At 40.0% G+C, this 21,519-nt stretch overlaps 1 protein-coding gene across 1 annotated transcript in view; it reads left to right on the plus strand.

The window, feature by feature from the left end:
• The window catches only part of TRDN (triadin), a 209,809-nt gene that overhangs the window by 72,393 nt on the left and 115,897 nt on the right, over positions 1 to 21,519 (plus strand). The window contains exon 5 of the mRNA XM_019520213.1: positions 2,758 to 2,787. Coding sequence (XP_019375758.1) covers positions 2,758 to 2,787 — 30 coding nt within the window. The remainder of the gene's footprint in view (positions 1 to 2,757; positions 2,788 to 21,519) is intronic.

Genomic DNA, 21,519 nt, shown 5'->3' on the forward strand with positions numbered 1-21,519 from the left:
ATCCAAGTCTACCTGGAACCAGAGCCACCAAGCTATGCTATAAAAATGGGGTGTGCCCGTGTGACCTTCTAGATCTACCCTTCCTAACCTAAGCATGCTTTAGCATATATAGCTAAAAAAAGAACCCTTTCCTTCCTCAAAAAAACCCCAAAAACAAAAACAACCCCCCCACCTCCAAAACCTTGAACAAAAACTTCTCCCTTGAAGAAAAAAATGAAAGAGACAATGAACTGCACATGACAGACAACAGGCCCAGGATTTAAGCAAATTAAGTGCTACTTTGGTGCTAAAATTCCACTTGAGTCTAAGGTTACAGCCATAAAAATCCCTGTTCAGTTGCCATCTCCATCCAGCAATATGGACATCACAGTTCGGACTTAAAATTTTCTCAGGGCCTGGATGTTCTGCTTTTGGGTACTCCAGAGAATTTCTGTATTCTTGTCCTAGGATGGTTTCTTTATTTTATCTAAGGATCAGTTTACATAACACACACCAATCCTGGAACCAAAGACAAAAATGCAGGACTTCCTGCTCCCATGGGCATGTTATTGCCACTACACCAAAAATTCATAGATCTTAATATGTTCAGTGTATTTTGAAATCCTGCTGCAGAAAGTAATCTACTCCTATAGACTAGTTATCTAGGCCTATAGACCCATGACTAGGGCATTCTCCTAGGGGGTGGGAACTGAGAATTTGAATCCTGTAGAGACAAAAGAAAGACTTAAACCATGGTTTCCCTTCCTAGAAGAGACCGGCTATCATAAAATGCGGGGCACTACAGTCTGTAAAGCTGTTAGAACTGTATTTTAAAAGAAAAGTGACCTCCTCATTTATTTGTGTGGGGGGGAGGGATGTAATCACCTTTCTTCAGGAAACAGTCCCAGCCCTTGGAGCTTAAAGGGCTGGAAATGCTTTCCTGAAGCCCTGAATGAGCCATTGTAGGGGGAAAACAAAACATCATACTTAGTGTTCTCTTGAGCGCTTCATTTTGGCTAGCTCCAGTGTGCAGACATTTTGGGCAGCTCCCTGTTCAGCATGCTGTTTGTTGGGAATCCCAGGCTGAGGCTTCTTACTTTTCCCAGCCACTGTTTCCCAGGCACTGAACCTACATGTCTGCATAGTAGCGGGCACCAGTCTCCTAAGACTTAGGAACTTCAATGCTGAACACTCAGGAGCCTCCTTTATTGAGTCTAAGGTTACAGTGGATCCATCTCATAGGAGCTATGTCACAGTAACTATGGTGATAAAGGGGATATAAAATCTGAGCAGAACAGAATCTTCATTATTTGCAAAATTCACAACAGAAGAATTCTGTGAGTATGCAGTGGGCTTCAGGTTTGGGATTTATCAGCCAGCCTATTTTCTGAGTGCTAAAAATTTGCATAAAATCTTCACTACCATGGAAATACCAAGATTAAAAAAACAGGGTACAACTTAGTTGATGCCACAATACAATTGTTTACTGAGAGGATCTTCAAGGGCCTGGTAAGGATATCATGGCAATGATTAAGGGGGGGCGGGGGGAGAAAAGAAGAGGAGTAAAGATAATTATGAGCTTGAAGAAAGCAAAGATAACCTTGCTAGGGATGCAAATTGCAGGCAAAGATAATAGGGATACAAATAATGACAGTGAAGGTGGCACATGTGACAGGGCTAATATCAGTGTTAGTAGCCACTAGAAAGGATAAAAACGCTTATCACAGTACTTTCTTTACCACAATGAATTCCTTCATCCCCAGCATTATCACTCATATTTATCTTTAATAATTGGAAAAGACTCAATGTTTTATATTGGGCCAGAATAAAAAATGTAATCTTCAATATACATGGTGAAAAATATTCTGTAAAAGACTTTGCAGTATTTAACAATGTGTACTCAGTGCATGCTAAAATTGCTCAGCATTTTCATGAAAGCTATTTAAAAGTATAATAATGGTGTCTTAGATGCTTAGTACATTTTAGCTTTCATTTTTCTAGATCAATGGTTACAGTTGATAATGTTGTTTTTTCTTCTGGACTAGTTAAACCTTTACAGACAAATCCATTTATTTGACAGCTGTATTTTTTTTCTGCTTTTTTACTAAAATTTCTAGCTATAAAAAGAGAAACTATTCATCATCTCTTTATGCTTGTGCTTCTGCAGCTTGAAACTGGTATTGCTGCCTTTTTATACAAAGATAATTGTTGATGGGGCAAAATAAGATGGATAATCTTTTGGAATGTGCAGTAGAAAAAAAATGAAAAAAAGAAGAATGCTGAAAATAACATATTATTAGACACAAGTCCCAACAAAAAGTTCAGAAGTTTTAATAGCATACTCTATAGTAGTAGCCCAAACATAATAACTACCAATGTCATTACTACATTGTACAGAAACTTCTACAGTATAGAGTAAAACAGTGGAATTAAAAGCATAATTTTAAAATTAACTATTTGCAAAGTATACTTAGTTGCATTTTGCACAACTAATATTTTTTAAGTATGGACCTGTAATGTTTCAGTGATGTTGTAGCTGTGATGGTCCAGGAATTGTGAGAGGCAGAGATTTTTTGGGTGACATCTTTTATTTCACCAACTGTATAGTTGGGATAAAATTAGACAAGCTTTCTTCAAGTTTAAATATGGAAGTCATTCTAAACCATTAGATCTGCTTCAAAGGCTACAGCAATCAGGGTAGTTTATCAGGCTTTATTTTACATTTCAAACTTGTTCTAATTTTTCATTTTTACCTTAATTTTCTCCCTCCCTTTTTAGGTGAAATCCACCCTCCAACCAAAAAGAAAGGTAAGTCAGGCTTTAAAAATAATTATGGTTTAATAAGAAACAAAAAAAGGTAAAAAGAACTGTGTAAACAATACTGCGTCACCTTGCAGAGAGTGCAGGCCCATGGCTGAATATTTTTTATCAGGTTTTTACTGGTATAACAAAGAATAAACAGAGCAAATCTGAGGTCTCTGGGAAAAATGGCATTTTTATACCACTTCCTAACCACGCTTGGGAGCACCATAATGAAAGACACTAGCCCTGCTCTTGACATGGCGTGCTCTTCTACCCTCCCTTCCCTTGCAAAAATGTAGCCATCCATGGTGTAGTGCGTAGGAAGTTCCACAAGTTCTTTGTCTTGAATGTGGCTTTTGACACATGATTAGCACTGCTTACTACCTTACACATTTTTGAGGAGAATGTGTGTGGAGGTGTGTTTGGAGCAGATGTCTGTGCCTCACAGTGCCTCCCCCCTCCCCCCCCCGCCCATTGCAGTTAGGCGGCAGAGCAGACATCTTTAGAGAGGCACTTGTACCAGATGATAGAAGCTGCATCTGTATTTAGATAAGGAGAAACATGAAAGTAGGCAATGTCATATGAGACCTGTACTTATGCAGGCACTAAACTTGCATTCACCACCTATTTAAGCAAATGACTCTCAGTATATTAGAGTATTTGACTTGTGGGTAGTAAATTAGGGAAAGATGGCAGTCTCTTTATTTTTCATATTAATTATAGTACCAAAAACTTTCATGTGATTTCCAACTTGTGGAAATTCAGACTTGATTTAAAAGATTTTATTGACAAAGATGCTCTACACTCTGGTTAGGTGACAGTAGCATAACTAAGGCAGGGCAACTGGGACAGCAGCCCTAGGCACCAGCTTAAGGTGAGGAAGTGCAGTGGGGTCCGAAAAATAATATCTGCTGCAGCTGCAGCCATATTTCTGTGGTGGTGGCATCAACAGCTGGAATTTACTGCTGTTCCCATGTACTGCCACTGCCCTGGGCACCTAGCTGTCCTGTTACACCTCTACTCCCTGTCCTCTTGACATAAATGCTTGTGTCAGTTGAAGCCAATGCTTAAGTACAATCCATCTATCCATACAGAAAATACTACTAGGTAAGCAAAACCACCATGCCATTAGATAGTTGGGACCTGTTAGTTTTTGGGAAAAAATTCTGAAGCATGCATTATTCTTTCCAAAACTGTACTACCTCTTATTTACATTGAAAAAAAATGGCCTTAATTATACTATTAAAGGAGCAAACTGTCTCATAATACTGCCAAAAATGCTTACACAGACATAACGTATTTCAGTTTGGAAAGCAAAATAAACTGCTGACATAAAGTCACTCATTTCAGAGCTTATGTCAGCACAAGTGGCATTCTTAATAAGTAGTTAAGGAAATACAGATTAAATGAAGGTAGTGTAAAGTGGCTACATAACTGGTTGGATCAACTTGATCAACAAGTGGCCATCCATAGCTCAGTGTCCATTTGAGATGAGATCTCAAGTTGGGTCCCAAAGCGGTTGGTCCTAGGCTTGGTGTTGTTTCATATCTTCTTTAATGATTTGGAGGGTTGAGTTCACATTTCATACATTTGCAAATAGTAGCAAGTTGGATGGAACTGCAGACGCTCCTAGAGAAGGGGTTGGCAACCTACAACCCATAGGTCCGATGTTACAGTGGACCATAAGCTGAATATAAGCCAACAGCATGCTCTTGTTGCTAAAAAAGGCCAATAGTAGACTGTGCTGTATTAATGGGAGTGTCAATTACAAGTAAAAGTATGTGATTCTTCTACTCTTTTCAACACTGGTGCGACCTCACCTGGAGGACTGCATCCAGTTTGTGACCCTCTACTTCAAGAAAGATGTGGACATATTGGAAACAGTCCAGCAGACAGTGAAAAAAATCATTAGGAGTTTGGGAAGCAAGACTTAAGATGAAATGCTGGCAGAAGAAGCTTCTTTAGTCCTGAAAAAAGAAGGCTTAGACAGGATTTTATAACAGTCTTCAAATACCTGAAGAGTGACTGATAAACATTTACATTGCCAACTGGCATAGCTGTACTGGTAAAACAGTTCTAGTGTAGGATTCTGAAAATAGGATTTGGACTCTTAAATTGTTCATGCAGTTTTGAAAATATTATCCAATAATGAATCTGAAACATTGTAGAGAACAGACACATACCTTTTGGATATGTGCATTTGAGAAATACCTCAATAGCAGGACATAAATGCTATCAGAGTTTCTTTCTTTTAGCTGCAAATGGGCCAAATAAACAAATATTAGACTATTATGTACATAACATGAAAACTATGGCCTCATATTGAACTTGCCAATATGTCTGGATAATTAACTATTGAATTAATTTGTCCCTAAAGTATGTATACATTTGCGTATTTACTACTTTCAAAATTCAGTTGATTTTTCTTTTATATCTCCATATGGCAGTGTTCATTTTCCTGAATAAGAGTTGTTGTTTCACAGCTCTATAAATGGTCCTTAGGCTACTTCTCACAAAGTGATTTGTGAATCTTTTGTGTAAAGAATATTATGTTAAAAAATCATTAATTTAGTTCTGAAGATGAGAAATACAACACTACTTTCCCAAGTATATGTTTTTTGTATTTTTATTTTTTCATAGCATTCATTTCTGTTAACATTTTCTTAACAATCCTATCTTGCTTTTTATCCTGATCAATATAGCAATAGTGTATCCACTCTAAGAGAACATTTTATAGTGTGAAAAAAATATTTTTCACATTATCCAGAGAAAATACAGCTACTTATCCCTTAGGCAAGAGCAAATGTTCAATTCTAGTTTTCCGAGCTGTAAGGAACAAAGGTTTGTAACTTGTGTTCACAAAGCCTTCACATCCAAACTGTACTGCCATCTTCTTGAAGAGATTTATTGACCTCATGTGGTCATGAAAGATCCAGGGGACAGAAGCATAGCAGTACTTTGGGTTTTCAGGTCCTTCAGCTACCCCCAAAATTAGGGTGGCAAAAGTCTAACTTGTTATCAAAGCTCTAATTTTAGGATATTGCATAAAAAAAAGTGTACCTAAGCTTGTTGCTTTTAAACAAGGTGTGCAGTGATCACAGCATTCTGGTCCTTTACACCCACTAAAGAGGCAGTACTAGGAGGACTGTAATAAAGGTTGGGCACTTGCTGGGAAGAAAGAGATTATAATCTGCACTATGACTGCATGTGTCTCTGTCTCCCTAACATCATACAGGGAAAAAGGTATGAGATTTCACTCCATGCAAGTGGGTGTCTGTAGTTCCAGAGCTAGAATAAGAGCTGTTGTTTGGTGTGGGTTAAGAATAGACTTGAAGAAAATAATAGTTTATTTTCCACATGAAGAACAAGTACTCATTACTCCTCTCTGCTGTCCATCTCATTTTTTCCCACTAGAATGTGAGTATAAAGAAGGTCTTTCCAAATTTCTGACAAGATCACGCAAAAGTAATGTTTGTGTAATTTCACATATATATTGGCTGAGACTGTTTCCCAGAACACCAAAATCCTTTAGCCTGTATTTTTCATTGGCCTTTCCTTACCTGGTAATTTCAAGAGGGTAGGTAGCAAGTTGACTCTGCTTACTTGGTCCTCTAACTTATGTTCAGAATGTGCAGTATAAAAGGTTTCCTTCAGCACATCAAGCACCTAGTGACATTTTTGGATGTGTTTTTGGACACCGGGTGATTTAATTAGTGCAGCTCGCTAATTAAAAGTCCCTATGCGTGATGTGAATCAGCATCCCCATGGAACTCCATACCAAAAAAATGGTGGTGGAGCACTTTGAACTAAAGCTCATTTAACGTGTTTTATTTCAAAGTGCTCCACTGCCATTTTTTCAGTGTGGGGACATGCAAGGGTGCTGATAAACATGATGTGGAAGGCTGCTGGAGTGCATCGATTTCTGTGCTCCAGCAGACTTTATTAATTGAGTCTGCTCCGACGCACTGGAAATCCGGTGTGTTGGAGCAGGCTCCCCGCATGTCTATAGGAGTCCCTAGTGAGTACATCTACACATGTGCTTTACTGCTGAGTAAACTAATTAGCTCCACAGTAAAGCATCATGGTCCATATGTATACCTGTATTGGAGTACAGTAAACTAATTGACAGTACACAGTAAACTAAGACAGTAGTATCTTATGATGGGGTCATTTACTGCACTGAAACACACATGAAGATGATGATTGGATAGGAGCCAGACTTCTTGCCTGCTGCCTCGCTGCATGGCTTCCTGTGCCCCAGCCACCCCTGCCCCTGCCCCCCCAGCCACTTGATGCCACCACCTGTAGCCCCAGTGTACACCCTGTCAGCCCAGCTTGCTCTGCCCCAGCTTGTATTGCTGCTGTCCCAGGCACATGTATAGATGCTCATGTCCTGGGCACATGTGTATGCCTGGCTCAAATAGCTCTAGACTTTATTGCTTCGCCTTAATTTCATGTGAACATGCCCCCAGTATGAGGTAAGTACATCACCAACCATGACATTTTCAAAAGCATGTGCCAACCCAGTAGCTGACAAGAAACAGGGGTCCTGGGCAAATTTCAGTGCTTGTTAATTATCTAACAAGGATAAGGCACAAAATATCTCTGGAAGGTGTTTGGAAGATAATTAAGGTAATATGAATGCATTTTAAGTTTTCAAAAGATAGAGGCTAAGGAAATGTTCTCCAGGCTCAGTCTTATGGCTTTTTAGTGGAGAGAAAGTTGAATCAATTTGTAATGGAAAAGTTGTTCTTGATGCTGACAAAGCTTAGCCACCCTCCTGACTGACACACACATTACTTCGCCTCATTCTGAGGAAGGTATTTTCTGTCTGCCTGAGTATGGGTAATACAGAGCCCCAGCAATGATGTTTAACTGCATTGTTTCTAAACTCCAATATTGTAAAGAATGTAAACCTTACTTCTCAAAGCTATTACGCTATCTCAATCATACCAGTAGGTCTCTCAAAAAAGACTTTTAGGGAAAAAATAATGTTACATGCAATTAATGACAGAAAGGATGAAAGAGCCTGTGTATTTCCAGACTGATTTGCACAACTCAATTTATAACTTGCCCAATCATTTTTTGGCCTGATAAAGTTAATAAAAGGAATGCACTTGAAACTAATTTTACATGCCAAGTGAAAATTCAAGAGCATGGCTCGATCCATCTCTGACTCATTAATTCTTTATTAAAAAGTAACTAGTATTTCAGTTTCATTTGGTACAAAAGCCATTCCAGAATAAAGTAATCTTGATTTTTTTTTTACTTTCCTCATCCCACCTTTTTCAGACTGTCACAAGCTCAGAGTTTGTTATTATTAGGGAAGTGCTTATGGGTGCACACAGAATGCATTGATCTGGATCCCAGAACTATATGTTTAGAGGAGGGGGAGAAATCTTTATCTTAAGAAAATAAGATCTAATAAATATTTGAGGATCTTCCACTTCAAAGGCCCCAGCCACTGTGATGATCTTTTATATGACAAACACTACACACAGTTTCCAGAGACTGTAGATGCTGCTTCAGCATCACTTTAGTCAAGGACCATGTGCAATGCCTTCTGTTCTGTAAGTTGTAAGATTGTCTTGAATTATGAAAACCCTACATCATACAGATGATTAGAATGTTTTCCCCTGATGAAAATATTGACTATTTAGTTTAAAATCAAAGCTTAGAATAGTTAGATTTGGAATAGCCAAGGTGGTACCTAAAGTTTCATTTTCCTGTATAGGATGCCCTACTTAGATGGACTTTGTATTCTATGATATCCTACTGTCTTCCATCTTGGGGGTGGAAGTTGTGCATGATGGAAGATGAAGGCCAGCTCTTGGGCCCATTTCACAGTGTGGGACCATAAGAGAACTGAGTTATAACTCCCAGGAGTCACTGTGGCAGCAGATCTGAATCCCAAATGAGGAATATTTGGGCTTTGTTCCTTTGTTCCAAAGAAAATGGAAACTGGACACTGTGAAAAATTTCACTTGTAAAAAATGTGTTTTCTATTGAACCAGTTTAACCCAATCAGATACACTGAGATGCCCTGGCATATCAAGACCAGGGTAAAAGATCAATGGTTGAGTTAAATGTCATTGTAATAAAATTCTGTTCTAAGAAATACAGGGCAATGTGTTGATGTATTTATGACTCCCAACTCACCTGGAGCCCTAAGAGCAAAATGCAATTCATTTTATAGAAGTGGAATATTATTTGATTGACAGCAGATGGAAAAAGTAATATGCTTCATTGGTCTTGAAGTAGTAAAATATAAGCAGAGATGCTAGTATCAACTTTAGTTTTAATGTATGTAGGAGGCTGTGGGGGAAGGCATATACATTACGTTTTTTCCACAAGTTGGGACATTTGATTGTTTAAAAATACAGTTCAAATTGATTTTAACGGTATCTTTCACACAATGCCATCCATTTATGTATAGTTCTCCAAACAGCCTGCTTGTATGGTCCTATAAAAAATATATCACCCTGAAATCAAAGCATTTATCAGGTTGGTGACAGGGATGCCAGAAACCAGTCTATTTAGCGTTTCTGAGGCTGACAGCTTAGGGGGAGGCATGCCAAAGTAGGCTCTGAGTGAAGAAGCTAATTAAAATTTACACAATCACATTCTAATTCATGCTAAATCTGAAAGTACAAAGCAAAATCAATTTTGGTTCAATGAGCCAGCTGGAAATTCTTTCATTGTATAGAGTAACATAAAGCTTGCTGGTTTATCTTATGGTACTCGTCATAGTTTTTATTTTCTTCCATAATTGTTTATCTCTATAAAGTCTGACAGAGATCCACTTTATACAGGGTCCAGATTCTCACTATTATGTAACATGGGCGTCCATGGAACACAACAGCTGGGTGCAGTTGGCTTTTGCAGCAAGCTTTTAAAAGTCACTTCAGGACAGCGAAATATGGCTGGATTACTACTGCATTCTTGTAACCCCAGTTGCCAAGATAGTGTTGTTAATGCTGTTTTAAATGTAACACACCTTTAGCTTTATCTTGGCAGCTAAAAGTTTGTGGGGGGGCTAGATCCAGATAAGAATTTGCATGTAAAACTCCTGCCCTTATCCCACTTTGGGTACCGAGGACCAAAACTGAGACTCTGAAATTCTTGCTCAGCTGTCACCTAATTTTGGAGGCACCTAACTTCCCTAAATACCCAAATTTCCAACCTTAATGTTTTCCACATGCCTACAATTTTATTTCTGTACACTGCCAGAACTGGCTTTGTCTTTATAGTACTGAACATCTCAGTGTCTGGATTATGCCCAAATCCCAGCTGCAAAAAGTAGCCGCTCTTTTGTTTATGCCACCTGATGGTCTTCATACTCTGGGCATGTGTGGTAGCCGAGGCTCTGAACAGAATGTGGCAGCTGCTACCTTCTTTCAAAGCATGCTTGGGGGAGCTAGCACTTGCACATCCTTTAGTGAGTAGCACAGGGTGGGAATTCAGGATGTGGTAGACTTGGGTTCAATTTTCATTCTGGCTTCCGAATTGCATTGTGAGGCACCCTGATTCTCTCTTTATATTGTATAGGAAACTTAAGCACTTGAGTCAGAGGTGTAGCTTCCTCTTGCTGGGCTGGCATCGGCAAGTTAGGCATTGGAGCACTCTAGCATTGTGGGACATGGATTGTGTTGTGCACCTAGTCTTTAGTCAAAACACAGCCCAGCTGTTAATATTTGTAGTCACAAGTATTGTCTAATGTAATGTTCACAAGGAAGCATAAATAATTTGCTGAGAGGATATCATTAAAACACAGGCAGGGACAAAAGTGCTTTCTAGGGGATAAATTACTGCCTAATGATGAGTTTTCCGAGTAACCATGAGCTGGTCACTTACCCAATTTTTGAAATGGGAATAATAACATTTTCTTTCTTCTATGCCTTGTGTGTCACTGTATGTGGGTCTATGTAGGTATGCCTAACACAAAGTGGCTGTCCTCTCAGCTGGGGCCTCCTTGATGCAAATAATTAATAACAAAGAATAATAATATGTATTCTGCTTAAACAGTGAGATAACAAAAAACCCAAGATCACAGTAAAGGAAGCAAGCTAAAAGTGAGCCTCTGTTTGCTGATGAAAATGTAAAAGCCTTCTTCTACCTTACCATGAAGGTGCTGTGTCTTTTTATTCATGCTAATATGAGGCTGAAGTGTGCTGCGAGAACACTGCTAACACAGACTGCTTCAGGGAACTATAATTTACTTCTCTCTCTCCACCCCTCATCTTCCCCATGCCTGGTCTTTGTAGTGCAGGGTAAATGCAGGGCTGTTGTGAGACACTGTAAACTCTTGATAAAGAAAATTAACATAGTAAAGGAGGGTGGGTAGAGGGCAAACTTGCAAAACTGCATGTTCAGCAGGGATTTTCAGAAAACTGCAGTTAAAAAGCTGCAGCCTGTGAGCCTGATGCTTCAGTAGAGTATAACATGTCTTGGTTTTACAGCATACAGCTATGCAGACCTGCTAAAAATATAGTGAAATATATCTTCTTTCAGCCTTTGAAGATGATTGGCGAGCAGGCTGAAAGCTTTCTTTCTTGGATGTACTTTAAATAATTATACTTGTATTATGTGTTTTCTCAGACCACTGGAAAAGTCAAGCAGTTCTCATATTTACAAAAATAAACTCTTTATCCATTCAAAAAAACCCAAAAACATTGGGATAATTTTTTGTTTGTTTGATATCTAAAGAAAACATAACAGTGAAATACATCTTTAAAAAAAATATACTCCTTCACAATAATTTAATAAACTGTGCTGTCATCTCATAAAGAATCAGAATGGTTGCCTTGGTGACAAAGATTATCCTTGCAGCTGCTTGATTCTGTCATTTTTCTAAACATGAATTCATAATATTTAGGATTTATTAACAATGTGTCACAATGATAGAGATAAATTGCAGGTTTTAAACTGGCCATGTAAGTCTTCTATGATATTACAGCTGCTTTGTCAACTCAGCAATAAGATTTGATGTGATTACTAGAAAATTAAAGCCATTTGTCATAAAGGATAAGCCAGAGAATATCAAAACTGTGCAGCAAAATCCTCAATAGAAATATCTAATATGTTTCCTTCTGTTTAAATATTTTGGAGTTAGCTAGCTGTTACAATTTTATGCCTTGTAAGTAGATCAGGTCCAGTTTACATGGGAACTTAGATTATTTTTTGTAGTGATAACATTTAACTCATGTCAGAATTAATATATTATAGTCATATCAATCCATTATATGTTATATCTGATGATGGTTAAAGTTATATACCAAGATTTGGAAGAAATGTTAATGTTGTACATTTTAGGTTCATTGTATCATGCATTTATTTCTTCAAGATATTGTCTAGTCTGTTGTATCGTAAGTGTTGCTGCATAGCAAATAATTCAGTGAAAATTTCTGAAGTTCTTGTTTTGGGAGTGTTATGGGTTGTCACTCACCCTTTTATTTGTCCTGGGGCAAACTTCCCCATAATGAAACAAACATAAACAAGTAATAAAGGGTTAACTGAAACCTGTGGTCCTTCCTCAGCACCACAGCCTTCCCTCTTATCCTCAGCTCCCCTCCTTGGGAGCTTTTAACATCCTCTGGCCAGGCAATCATCCCTCAGCTGACCCTGTGTCCCTGAGCAATCAGGCATTTACTCCTTAACCCCTTTCAGCTGGGGTCCCACCCATGAGCCATGCACTCAGTTACAGGGAGTTTGTCATGGAGATCACTTTAGATTACCTGCCTTAGCAGTCAACTATCCATACAGAATATGAACATTTCTTTACCAAATTACTATCTAGTGTTCCACTAAAACTATTAGAAATCAGAAAGGGCTTGATCTTAAGCACAGGAAAAATTTGAAAAGAGGAGAATAAAAGACTTGAAAATCAAGTAATAATTAGAATAATTTGAAGTCAGTGAAGCTCTGACTGATAATACCTGCAGAGAATCTGCCTCCAAATATTTGGGCCCATGTTTTAGTTTATGTGCCTGTGGCAAGAGAGACTTATGTCAGCTGGGCGAGGAGTGGAGCTGGCAGGACGCCACACTAGAACAGAGTGCAGTGAAATTGAAACTGCGGGGAGAAAAGACGCCACGGTAAAAGAAAAAAAGGAAAAAGAATGGTGGAGCTGGTGGGGCCAGCTCCCGCATCAGCATGGGCATGCTTTATGGCAGTGTGCCAGGGCCAATTTGCTGGTTGGCCCTCTGAGACCTGGATAAAAATCCCGGCGGAAGAACAGCTGATAGGACCAGATATGAGGTCCCTGATGGGCCCAGAGTGGCCAGGAACAGAACAGATTCCCACTGAAGGGATGTAGTGGCTGCCCCAGGAAGGGGCTTTTCCAGATAGACAGAGCCAGACAAGGCTCAGTGACTTACCCAAAGAAGCACCATGAACTTCGTACATGTGTAACCCAGACTGGATCCAGGCGGGACTTGAAGGGACAAGAAAAGATGGATGTCTGAGTCACAGCAAGTATAGAGCCAAGAGAGTGAGAGAGATGCCAGGGAGCAAGGTAACCCAGGGTCTCGAAGACACTTAGGCAGGACAAAGAATAGTCAGGAAAAACTTGGAGGAGATAACATCCCAGTTTGACCGTCATAAATTCAAAGGACCAAAACACCGGAGTTCACACTGGCCAACTCTAGTAAGCTGGAAACAAAATCTTTGGCTGGCATTAGGTAGGGTGTAGGGGAGGCAGAGTCCCAAGTAGGAAGAACAATTGGGAAGATTAAAGGAAGGTACCAGGAAGGGTGAGACAAACTATCTTCTTCCCAATCAAAATAATTTATTCCAGCAAGACATGGCAGGTTAGACCCCCTGGGGGACCTTCCAAGATCTAGCCCAGTAACAAGCCTGTCTCTTCCTTAAGCAACAGCAAAACCAGAAAAAACCCTACAGACACGACGCACAGGTGAATGGCATGGGAGACTACAGTGCCAAAGCGATAAGTGAAGCTGTGCAAAGTATATTCTTAGCTCACTTAAGCCATCTCTTTATTGCAGACTTCATTTCAGTGTAAAGATGCCTGAGCTAGCTTTAAGTGAGCTAATATTCATTTTGGAAGTAGTCTAGGGCCCCTAGAAATCGTTATACTTAAGATTCGATTAACCTGTTAGTCATGTCTTAAACAGTACCATGGTTACATGTTCAGCCAGCTCTGGTGTGGTCTCAGCACTGGAACCCACAATCAGCAGATTATTGGTCTCAGGCCCAGGGCCACACTAAAGCCAGTTCAAGATTCTGGGGCTGAGATCAAAATTTAGCTGATTGTGGGTTCCAGCCCCAAAACCCCACTGGAGCTGTCTGGAAACTCTGGTGCAGTCCCAGGACTGGGACTAACATTCTGCTGGTCCCAGCTCTAGGACTACACCACCAGTTCACTGAGAACCTAGTTTTCAACTTGCCAGTGAAGGGGATGGAGAGAGGGAGGAGTCTTGAGGTTATAATCATGGCAATAAAAGGGGAGTTCAGAATCAGGCAGTAGTGGCACAATTGGTAAGTGATTCCTGATCCCAAAATCTTGCTTCCTGACATACCATATGTGCGTGGCAGGAGGCTCAAATGTTGGAACCAGGAAATAGATGTCTTTGTACCATTAAATGAACATATGCCAAGGGGCCTAAGTGTGGCAGCAAGAAGTTCAGTGTGGGCTAATTTATCCTGCTGAGAAGTCTAAATTACATGTTTAGAAGCCAAAAGAAAAGGTAAAAGGTGTAATTTTGAAATAGGTTGGATATACTTTAGAGAAGGAAAAAATTATAACTTAAACATGGCTCCATCCTCCATATCCTGTGGATAAATTCTGTATGACTGTGTGTGACATGCCATGATGGTTCAAGAACCTTAAATTTATGCTATCCATTAATTTGTGGCTATATGCAAAGATTTCCATTTCCAAAGGTTCCAATTAATATCTTTCACAGATTGAATTACCAAAAGTACTTTTTATACATTAAAAAAATCATAAAAGAGAATATATGTGAAGTGATGCACAGCATGATAAATATGCAGATTTAACAGATTTACCAGTGACCAAGAGAGAAATCCAGGCATAGCTAGAGACCATTGGAATTCATGCTGGAAGTGCACTGTATGGTGGCTCCTTTATTCTTGCAGTTTCCCCTGATTACTCCTCTACTGCTGATTGGGGGAGGGGCCCTGCAAAAACTGCAACATATTTAAAACTGCAGTTTTTGCTTTCCTGTCCATCAGAGGATCGACAAGCAGCAAGCGGTGGGGCCCCTTAATCAGGGGATTGACAAGCAACAAGCGGTGGGGCCCCTCCACCAATCAGTGGTGGGAGGGAGCACAGGGGAAATTGTGAGATTAAAGGAGTTGCTATGCAGTGCACTCCCAGCACAAATTCCATTGGTTCCTAGGCATAGGTGTTGGAAGAAAACTTGATCCAAACCCTATTATACTTTAAGTGTCTTTAGTTTTTGATTTCTTCTTAGCCTCTATCCTGGATACTAGCAGAGTAATAAAAATGCTACATATATAAACTGCAATGTAGGAAATTAATCTGTTATTTGGGTTCATTATTTAATGAGTTATGGAATGTAGCTGACTAGTAATGCTCCATAGGTAGGTCTCTTCCACCTTTTAATAAGTATATCTTTTATATCCTTACTGAAATAATTCCCTCTGTACTTGAAGCTAGTGGAGACTAGTGATGTAGCTGTCTTAGGCTTTCTTGTAAAACAGGTATAAGCATCAGCAGCAGATAGAATATATTATTGACTGATATTGACCAATCTTGATTGTGATATGTATTGACTTGCCTGTAGGCCCTTGAGAATCTATGCCATTGTTCTTCTATAAATGGAATACAGAAGTTTAATTTTTTCTTTTACTCTTGGGCAAGGTAGTGTAAGAGTGATGATGTAGCCACGATGGTCCAGAAATTATGCAAGAGGCAAGGATTTCTTAGGGTAATATCTCTATTGGACCAACTGTAGAGTACAGTTAGGCAAGAATGTCTTCAATTGAAATAAAAGATATCACCCTAAGAAATCCTTTTCTCTTGGACAACACTTTTATTGCCTGGATCAATACCTATTGACGAGGAAGTCTTCTATTAATTTCACTGGATATTAGATTAGGCCCAGCAAATGTAATATGTGTAAGTATTTCTCTGTTGGATTAATTTCAGGGTGATTCATCGTGTAATCTGGAGTCAGAAGGCCAATCCCAACCCTAAAATAATTGGATGAACCTTACATTGTTCTAAATAGAATAAGCACCTCCTGTCATCAGGAAGTAATTTGGTGTACTGTCCAAATTAATTAGACTTCACACACTCAGGTGTGCACTCAGTTTGCATTAAAATAGACACACTTTATATAGTCTTAATGTGCTTAGCAGCCCCCAACTATTATATGACTTCCAGTTCTTCCAAGTAGTGGAGTCTCAATTTTGTCTGTGTACTTTTTTTTTTTTAATTTGGCTTTCTGTACCATTTATTTGCTATATTTTGAAACATGACAGTCAACAGATCAAATCAAACATATGGCCTGTGCCACCAGTATAAAATTAGAGTAATGGATGAGAGATTTCCTACAGATGAGCTATCATGGTATTTTATAGGCCAAAAAGAAAGAAAACAGACCACCAGCCATGCTTTTATCCAGTCCTACCAGTTAATCTGTAATGCAGCTCTGACTTACTTTCTGACTGTGATGTTTAGCTGAATTAAAACTTGATGCAGGCTGTGTAAGATATCTGTGCTTTGTATTGGAGTTCAGGGAAACTCTATTTGTTTCAAATGCAAATTATTCAAAAACAGGAAGACACCATTTGAAAGATGGGGATGTGCCAGTGTCAGTATATTGGGAAGCACGTAAGTAACCTAGTGGTATATTTTATTTTTAGCAGCACATCTATAACAACAAGATTCTCATGTTTCTGAGGATTTGATAATGTTTCATCAGTTCTAGTAGCTATATGTTTAATTAGTATGGAAGTATGGCTCATCTACAAGGTCATGGATCACATGAAAATTAAGAAATACATTGAAAGTAAAAGATGTATTATGACATAACCTGATTAGTATGCATGAGAAGGATTCTTATAGCCAAGAATTCAAAATTAATTGTATTGCATTAAAGTTTTTTGAGGACAGACCAGCTGAAAATCTTTTAAAATTGTGCTCTTTGAATTTCTTGTCACTGCATCAACTTTCTGTTCTATCAAGACAATCCTTAGTACTTTAATCAGATTTAAAAAAGAAAGCTTGCCTTTTGATACATTAAATGAGTCATTGCTAGAGACTCTTATCTTAACTTTCTTATCTCAGAAAGTTGTAGCGTATGCTATAGAATATTAGTATAATGCCCTATATTCCAAACTTGACAGCAGAGAACATAAATTCTCCATTCCCAGAGTAATTCATAATTTAAGTATGCACATAAACAGTATGGGTTTATTTTACACGCACAGAAAAAACATGATTAGCTTTAATGAATCTGAAGAGAATCATGTATTTTCACTGATTTATAGGAAAAATATAGCAGCTAGTGTTTAGCAAGAACATATTTATTAAAATTTAACAATTCTTTGATATTTATTATTACATAACTCTTAAACATACATAAAACCTATTCTTAATTTGGCATAAAATCATAGAAAAACATAGCTGGAAAGGGATTTAGGAGATCATCTAGTCCAATCTCCCAATCCCCAACTCAAGGCAAGCAGAATCATTCCTGTCTAAAACATTCCAGACAAGTGTCTAACTTTTTTCTTAAAAACGTTAAGGATGGAGATTTTACACACTCTCTGGATAATTGGTTCTAGTGGTTAATCATCCTTACAGTTAAAAAGTTCTTCTGAATATTCAACTTTAATTCCCCTAATTGCAATTAAGACCATTACTTCTTGTTCTGTCACCTGCAGGCAAAGACAATGATCTATAACTATATCTTTATTACTATTCTTTGTGGGTTTGAAGACTGTTATCAAATTCCCTCCCCCCTTTAGACTTCTTGGGCGCTTGTACGTGACAAAAATTGCCCTTTTTTGCAATTTAACTGCATTACAGTTTTCATGTATGGGTTTTTTTTGCGATTTAAATGTCTTCTTTGCGATTCATATTAAAACACATCCCTACGCATTTTCATTTGGATTGCTACGAATTAAACCAATGCATCCATGGATCTATCACATGAAAACAGAAATGCACTCAATGGTGTGTAATGAGCCCTTTTGCCCATGACAGACTGCTGCAACTCTTGTATAGTGAGCCCCTTTTTCCACCGGATGTCGCTTCAACTTGTGCATAGGAGAGGAAGAGGATACCTGCAATTTTTAGGTGCTTTGGTGTAATGTGTTTTTTCAGACACCAGGTGTTGCATACCAGGTGTTGTGGTCCACCCAGCCCGACCGGCCATGCCCTGGCCAGGGTGACAATGGCACTACAACCCCATAATTTGCCCCTGGTTCCATCCAGGAATGATGAATCGCTTGGCTGCCTAAAGTGGGGAGTGACTTCATTTGCTTTCAGAGCAAATGGCTCCCTCCTGATCACAGGATTTTAGCCCATAGCCTCCACACACAAGCTCAACCCACAGTCAGGCCCATGGCAGTAGGTCTCCCTTAGTCAGAACGGCCCTGTCACCCCATAATCTGCCCTTGGTTCAATCCAGGAATGAAGAATTGGTTGAGCATCTAAAGGGGGTGCCCTGGACTACTTTAATTTGCCCTTCATCAGACAGAGAAAATGGCACCCCCCCTCTTACAACACTGACTGCAGCCCATAGCCTCCATGCTTCATAATTCTTTTTCTTGTGCTGGCTGCATGTACAAGCTTACCCCACAGTCAGATGCATTGCAGCAAGCAGCCCTTAATGAGAACAGCACCGTCACCACCTGATCTGCCCCTTGTTCAATCTAGGAATGAAGAACCGCTTGAACACTTAAAGGGCGAGGCCTGGATTGCTTTCAGATGCCCTTAAGAGCAAATGGCAGCTGCCCTCTCATAGCAAGTGCAGCCTGTAACCACCATGTTTCATAATTTTCCCCCCCTTGTATTGGCTGCCGTGTAGTCACAATTACATAGGCTCACACCAAAGTCAGACTCATGGGTGCTCCTGCAACAGCAGCAGGCAGCCATTACTGACAATGTCACCGTCACCATATTTCCAATTCCAATAGAGAGGTTCCCCTGGCCCTGGACCTGGCCATTCCGTTGCCCCTCATTCCCAAGCCACAGCCCCCCAAGCTCTCCTGCTGCCGCTCATTCTCAACCCAGGCACCCCTTGTCCTGCCAGTGCCCCTCACTCCTAACCCACAGTACTCTTACCCCTGTGCCATGCTGGTGCCAGTTGGGGATTTACTAATTTTTCCAGTTTTATAATTTTAACAACCCTCTCTAATAGTACCAACAGCTGTAGTGATGACAACAAAACCAGGGCACCCTGCTTGATGACCTCCTAATGGCCCACATTGAAAGAAAAAAAAATAGAAAAGTTTTTTAACATAATTAACCTTCACTGATTTATTGAGTATAATTTACGTACATAACCAAATGTCATAGCATTTACAAGGAAACTGTGATCAAGCAGCAGTACTCTTCAACTTTTAAAACCTCAGGCAATAAGCAACGAGTTTTATTACAATGACTTCTATAACAGCAAGCAATAACTTTAGGCATTGTTTATGCTTAAAACAACAAACAAGCAATAAACAATAATCAGCAATAATGAGTGACTTTCACTGAAGATAAGCAATACTGTTTTCTATGTTCCTGAGCTGAACTACTCTTCTCTCTCCCATTCTCATGAATGCCTCCTGCCATGTTGCCTGGACGACATTTGGCCACAGACGTGACATGTCTGTCTTTCTATGTCCTGCAATCACACCATGCAGGCGATGATGGTGCTAGGATCTCATGTGTCCAGGCATTGTTAACAGGCTTCCTACGTGATCTGTTTTTCAGTGGTGTCAGCGTAAGAAGCGGAGATGAAAATCAAGGAATGTGGGGAATTATTCTGCGCTCAGAGAATCAGATAAGTGGATAAGATGCGGTCAGGAACAACTACCAGGCAGCTTGCCTGCCTGTCCAAGTTGTTGGACTGCAAGCCCTGAAGCGCTGCAAAAAGTTGATCAGGAGAGCCTCCCTGGTGTGTGATGCTCTGCGCCTTCCTGCACTGCCCAACTCACTGACTCTTTAAAGCAGTGTCCAGCATCAATCCAATCACCCCCAGCTGTCAGTTTAGATGACAGTTCACTTGCATTCCCCTTTCCCCATGTCACAGTCCAGCTTTATTGCTGGAGTCAGTTCAGACGACAGTTCACTTAAATGTTCCCCAGGGCTTCACATGCCAGTTGTGGAGGATGTCGTCCCTGGTCTCTCCTTTTCAGCAGACTCTTCAAGGGCCAGTACTAGTCACCTGCCACTGTCTTCCTTGCTTGAGGTGGCAGGACTTGCAGTTGAACCCATGCTCGGTGAGCTCTCAGGAGCAGACAATGGCCTGGATACCTCTACTCGTCCCATTGCTTGGCGTTCAAGTACCTCCATTAGCAGTTGGAGGTACTGATAATGTGGTGCATTATGCTCTTACTACTTCACATTGGAAAGCAGCCCTCATATTCTTGGCCTTTATCTTGCACTGGACTGCTGTCTTTTGCCCTCACTGGGCAAGTCTTCTAGACACATCCAGGTAGATGTGCAAGTTCGCACGCGGGCTGTTGCCAATGCCAAACTGGGTTAACCCCTTGGGTTCTCCCAGCACCTGCACCAGGCTCTTAGTTTCTGCATAGGACCAAGTTGTCCTAGTCTTATGCAACCTGGTCAGATCTCTTCTCTCCCTGGTCTACTCTCGTCTCTCCTCATCGTCAGATGTCTCGGATCAATAAGGGGTACCTGTACCTGGGCCCTCAATTTATAGGTCTCTTGTTGAGTAAGTCAAGAAAAGTTCACCTCCCTCCAACCCTCATTTTGGTGCAAAAGGTTTGTACAACAGACATGCTGGTGCCATACTGGCAACTTTGTTTCTTTTGGACATACTTGCTCTGCACAGTTTTTTTGCAATTTTTGGCACCAAAAAACTGGTTGGTGTAGCTAACCAGTGAGCCATGTACTGATGGGTATGCCAAGGAGGGTCTCCCACAGGGTCCCTTTCAGGCCACAGCACAATAGAGGGCTACTCATCAGTCACCCATGCATCAAGACACCAGTCCCTGCTCACAGTATCCATACCTGGTGAGACAGTGAGTAAAGATATGAATGAATGAATGAATGAATGAATGAATGAGTGAATGAATGACATATAGATTGAATGACTGAATGAATGCATGATTACTGACAAACCTTATGAGGAAAGACTAAGGGATCTGGAAATGTTCCCTGGGGAAGAGAAGACTGAGGGGGTGTTGGCTATGAAGGACCAACTCTTGGGATCATCATAAATTCTAGTTTATTGGACAGGATCTAAAGTTACCAATAAAATCATAAATGGAAACTTTGAGTTATGAGTGGTACTGGTCACCTTAGCACATGCATACACATGCACTCACTCATTTAAACCCATGTAGTATAGTGTATAGTAGCTGCTATAGTGATTGTGAGAGCACTGGTGTTAGCATATCTACCTATCTGAGGCCCTGGAGTCAATGGTCAGATTCCTACAAGGTGATGTCTTCTCCAGAAGGGGGGTCACCTTCTTGTCCTCCTGTCTCAGTAGGTTAGATGCTGGATGAAAGGGTGACCCTGAGGGTCACACTTCACTGCCTTTAATC

The sequence above is a fragment of the Gavialis gangeticus genome, unplaced genomic scaffold (genome assembly GCF_001723915.1).
Source record: "Gavialis gangeticus isolate Ggan-Ray unplaced genomic scaffold, GavGan_comp1, whole genome shotgun sequence".
Lineage (NCBI taxonomy): Eukaryota > Metazoa > Chordata > Crocodylia > Gavialidae > Gavialis > Gavialis gangeticus.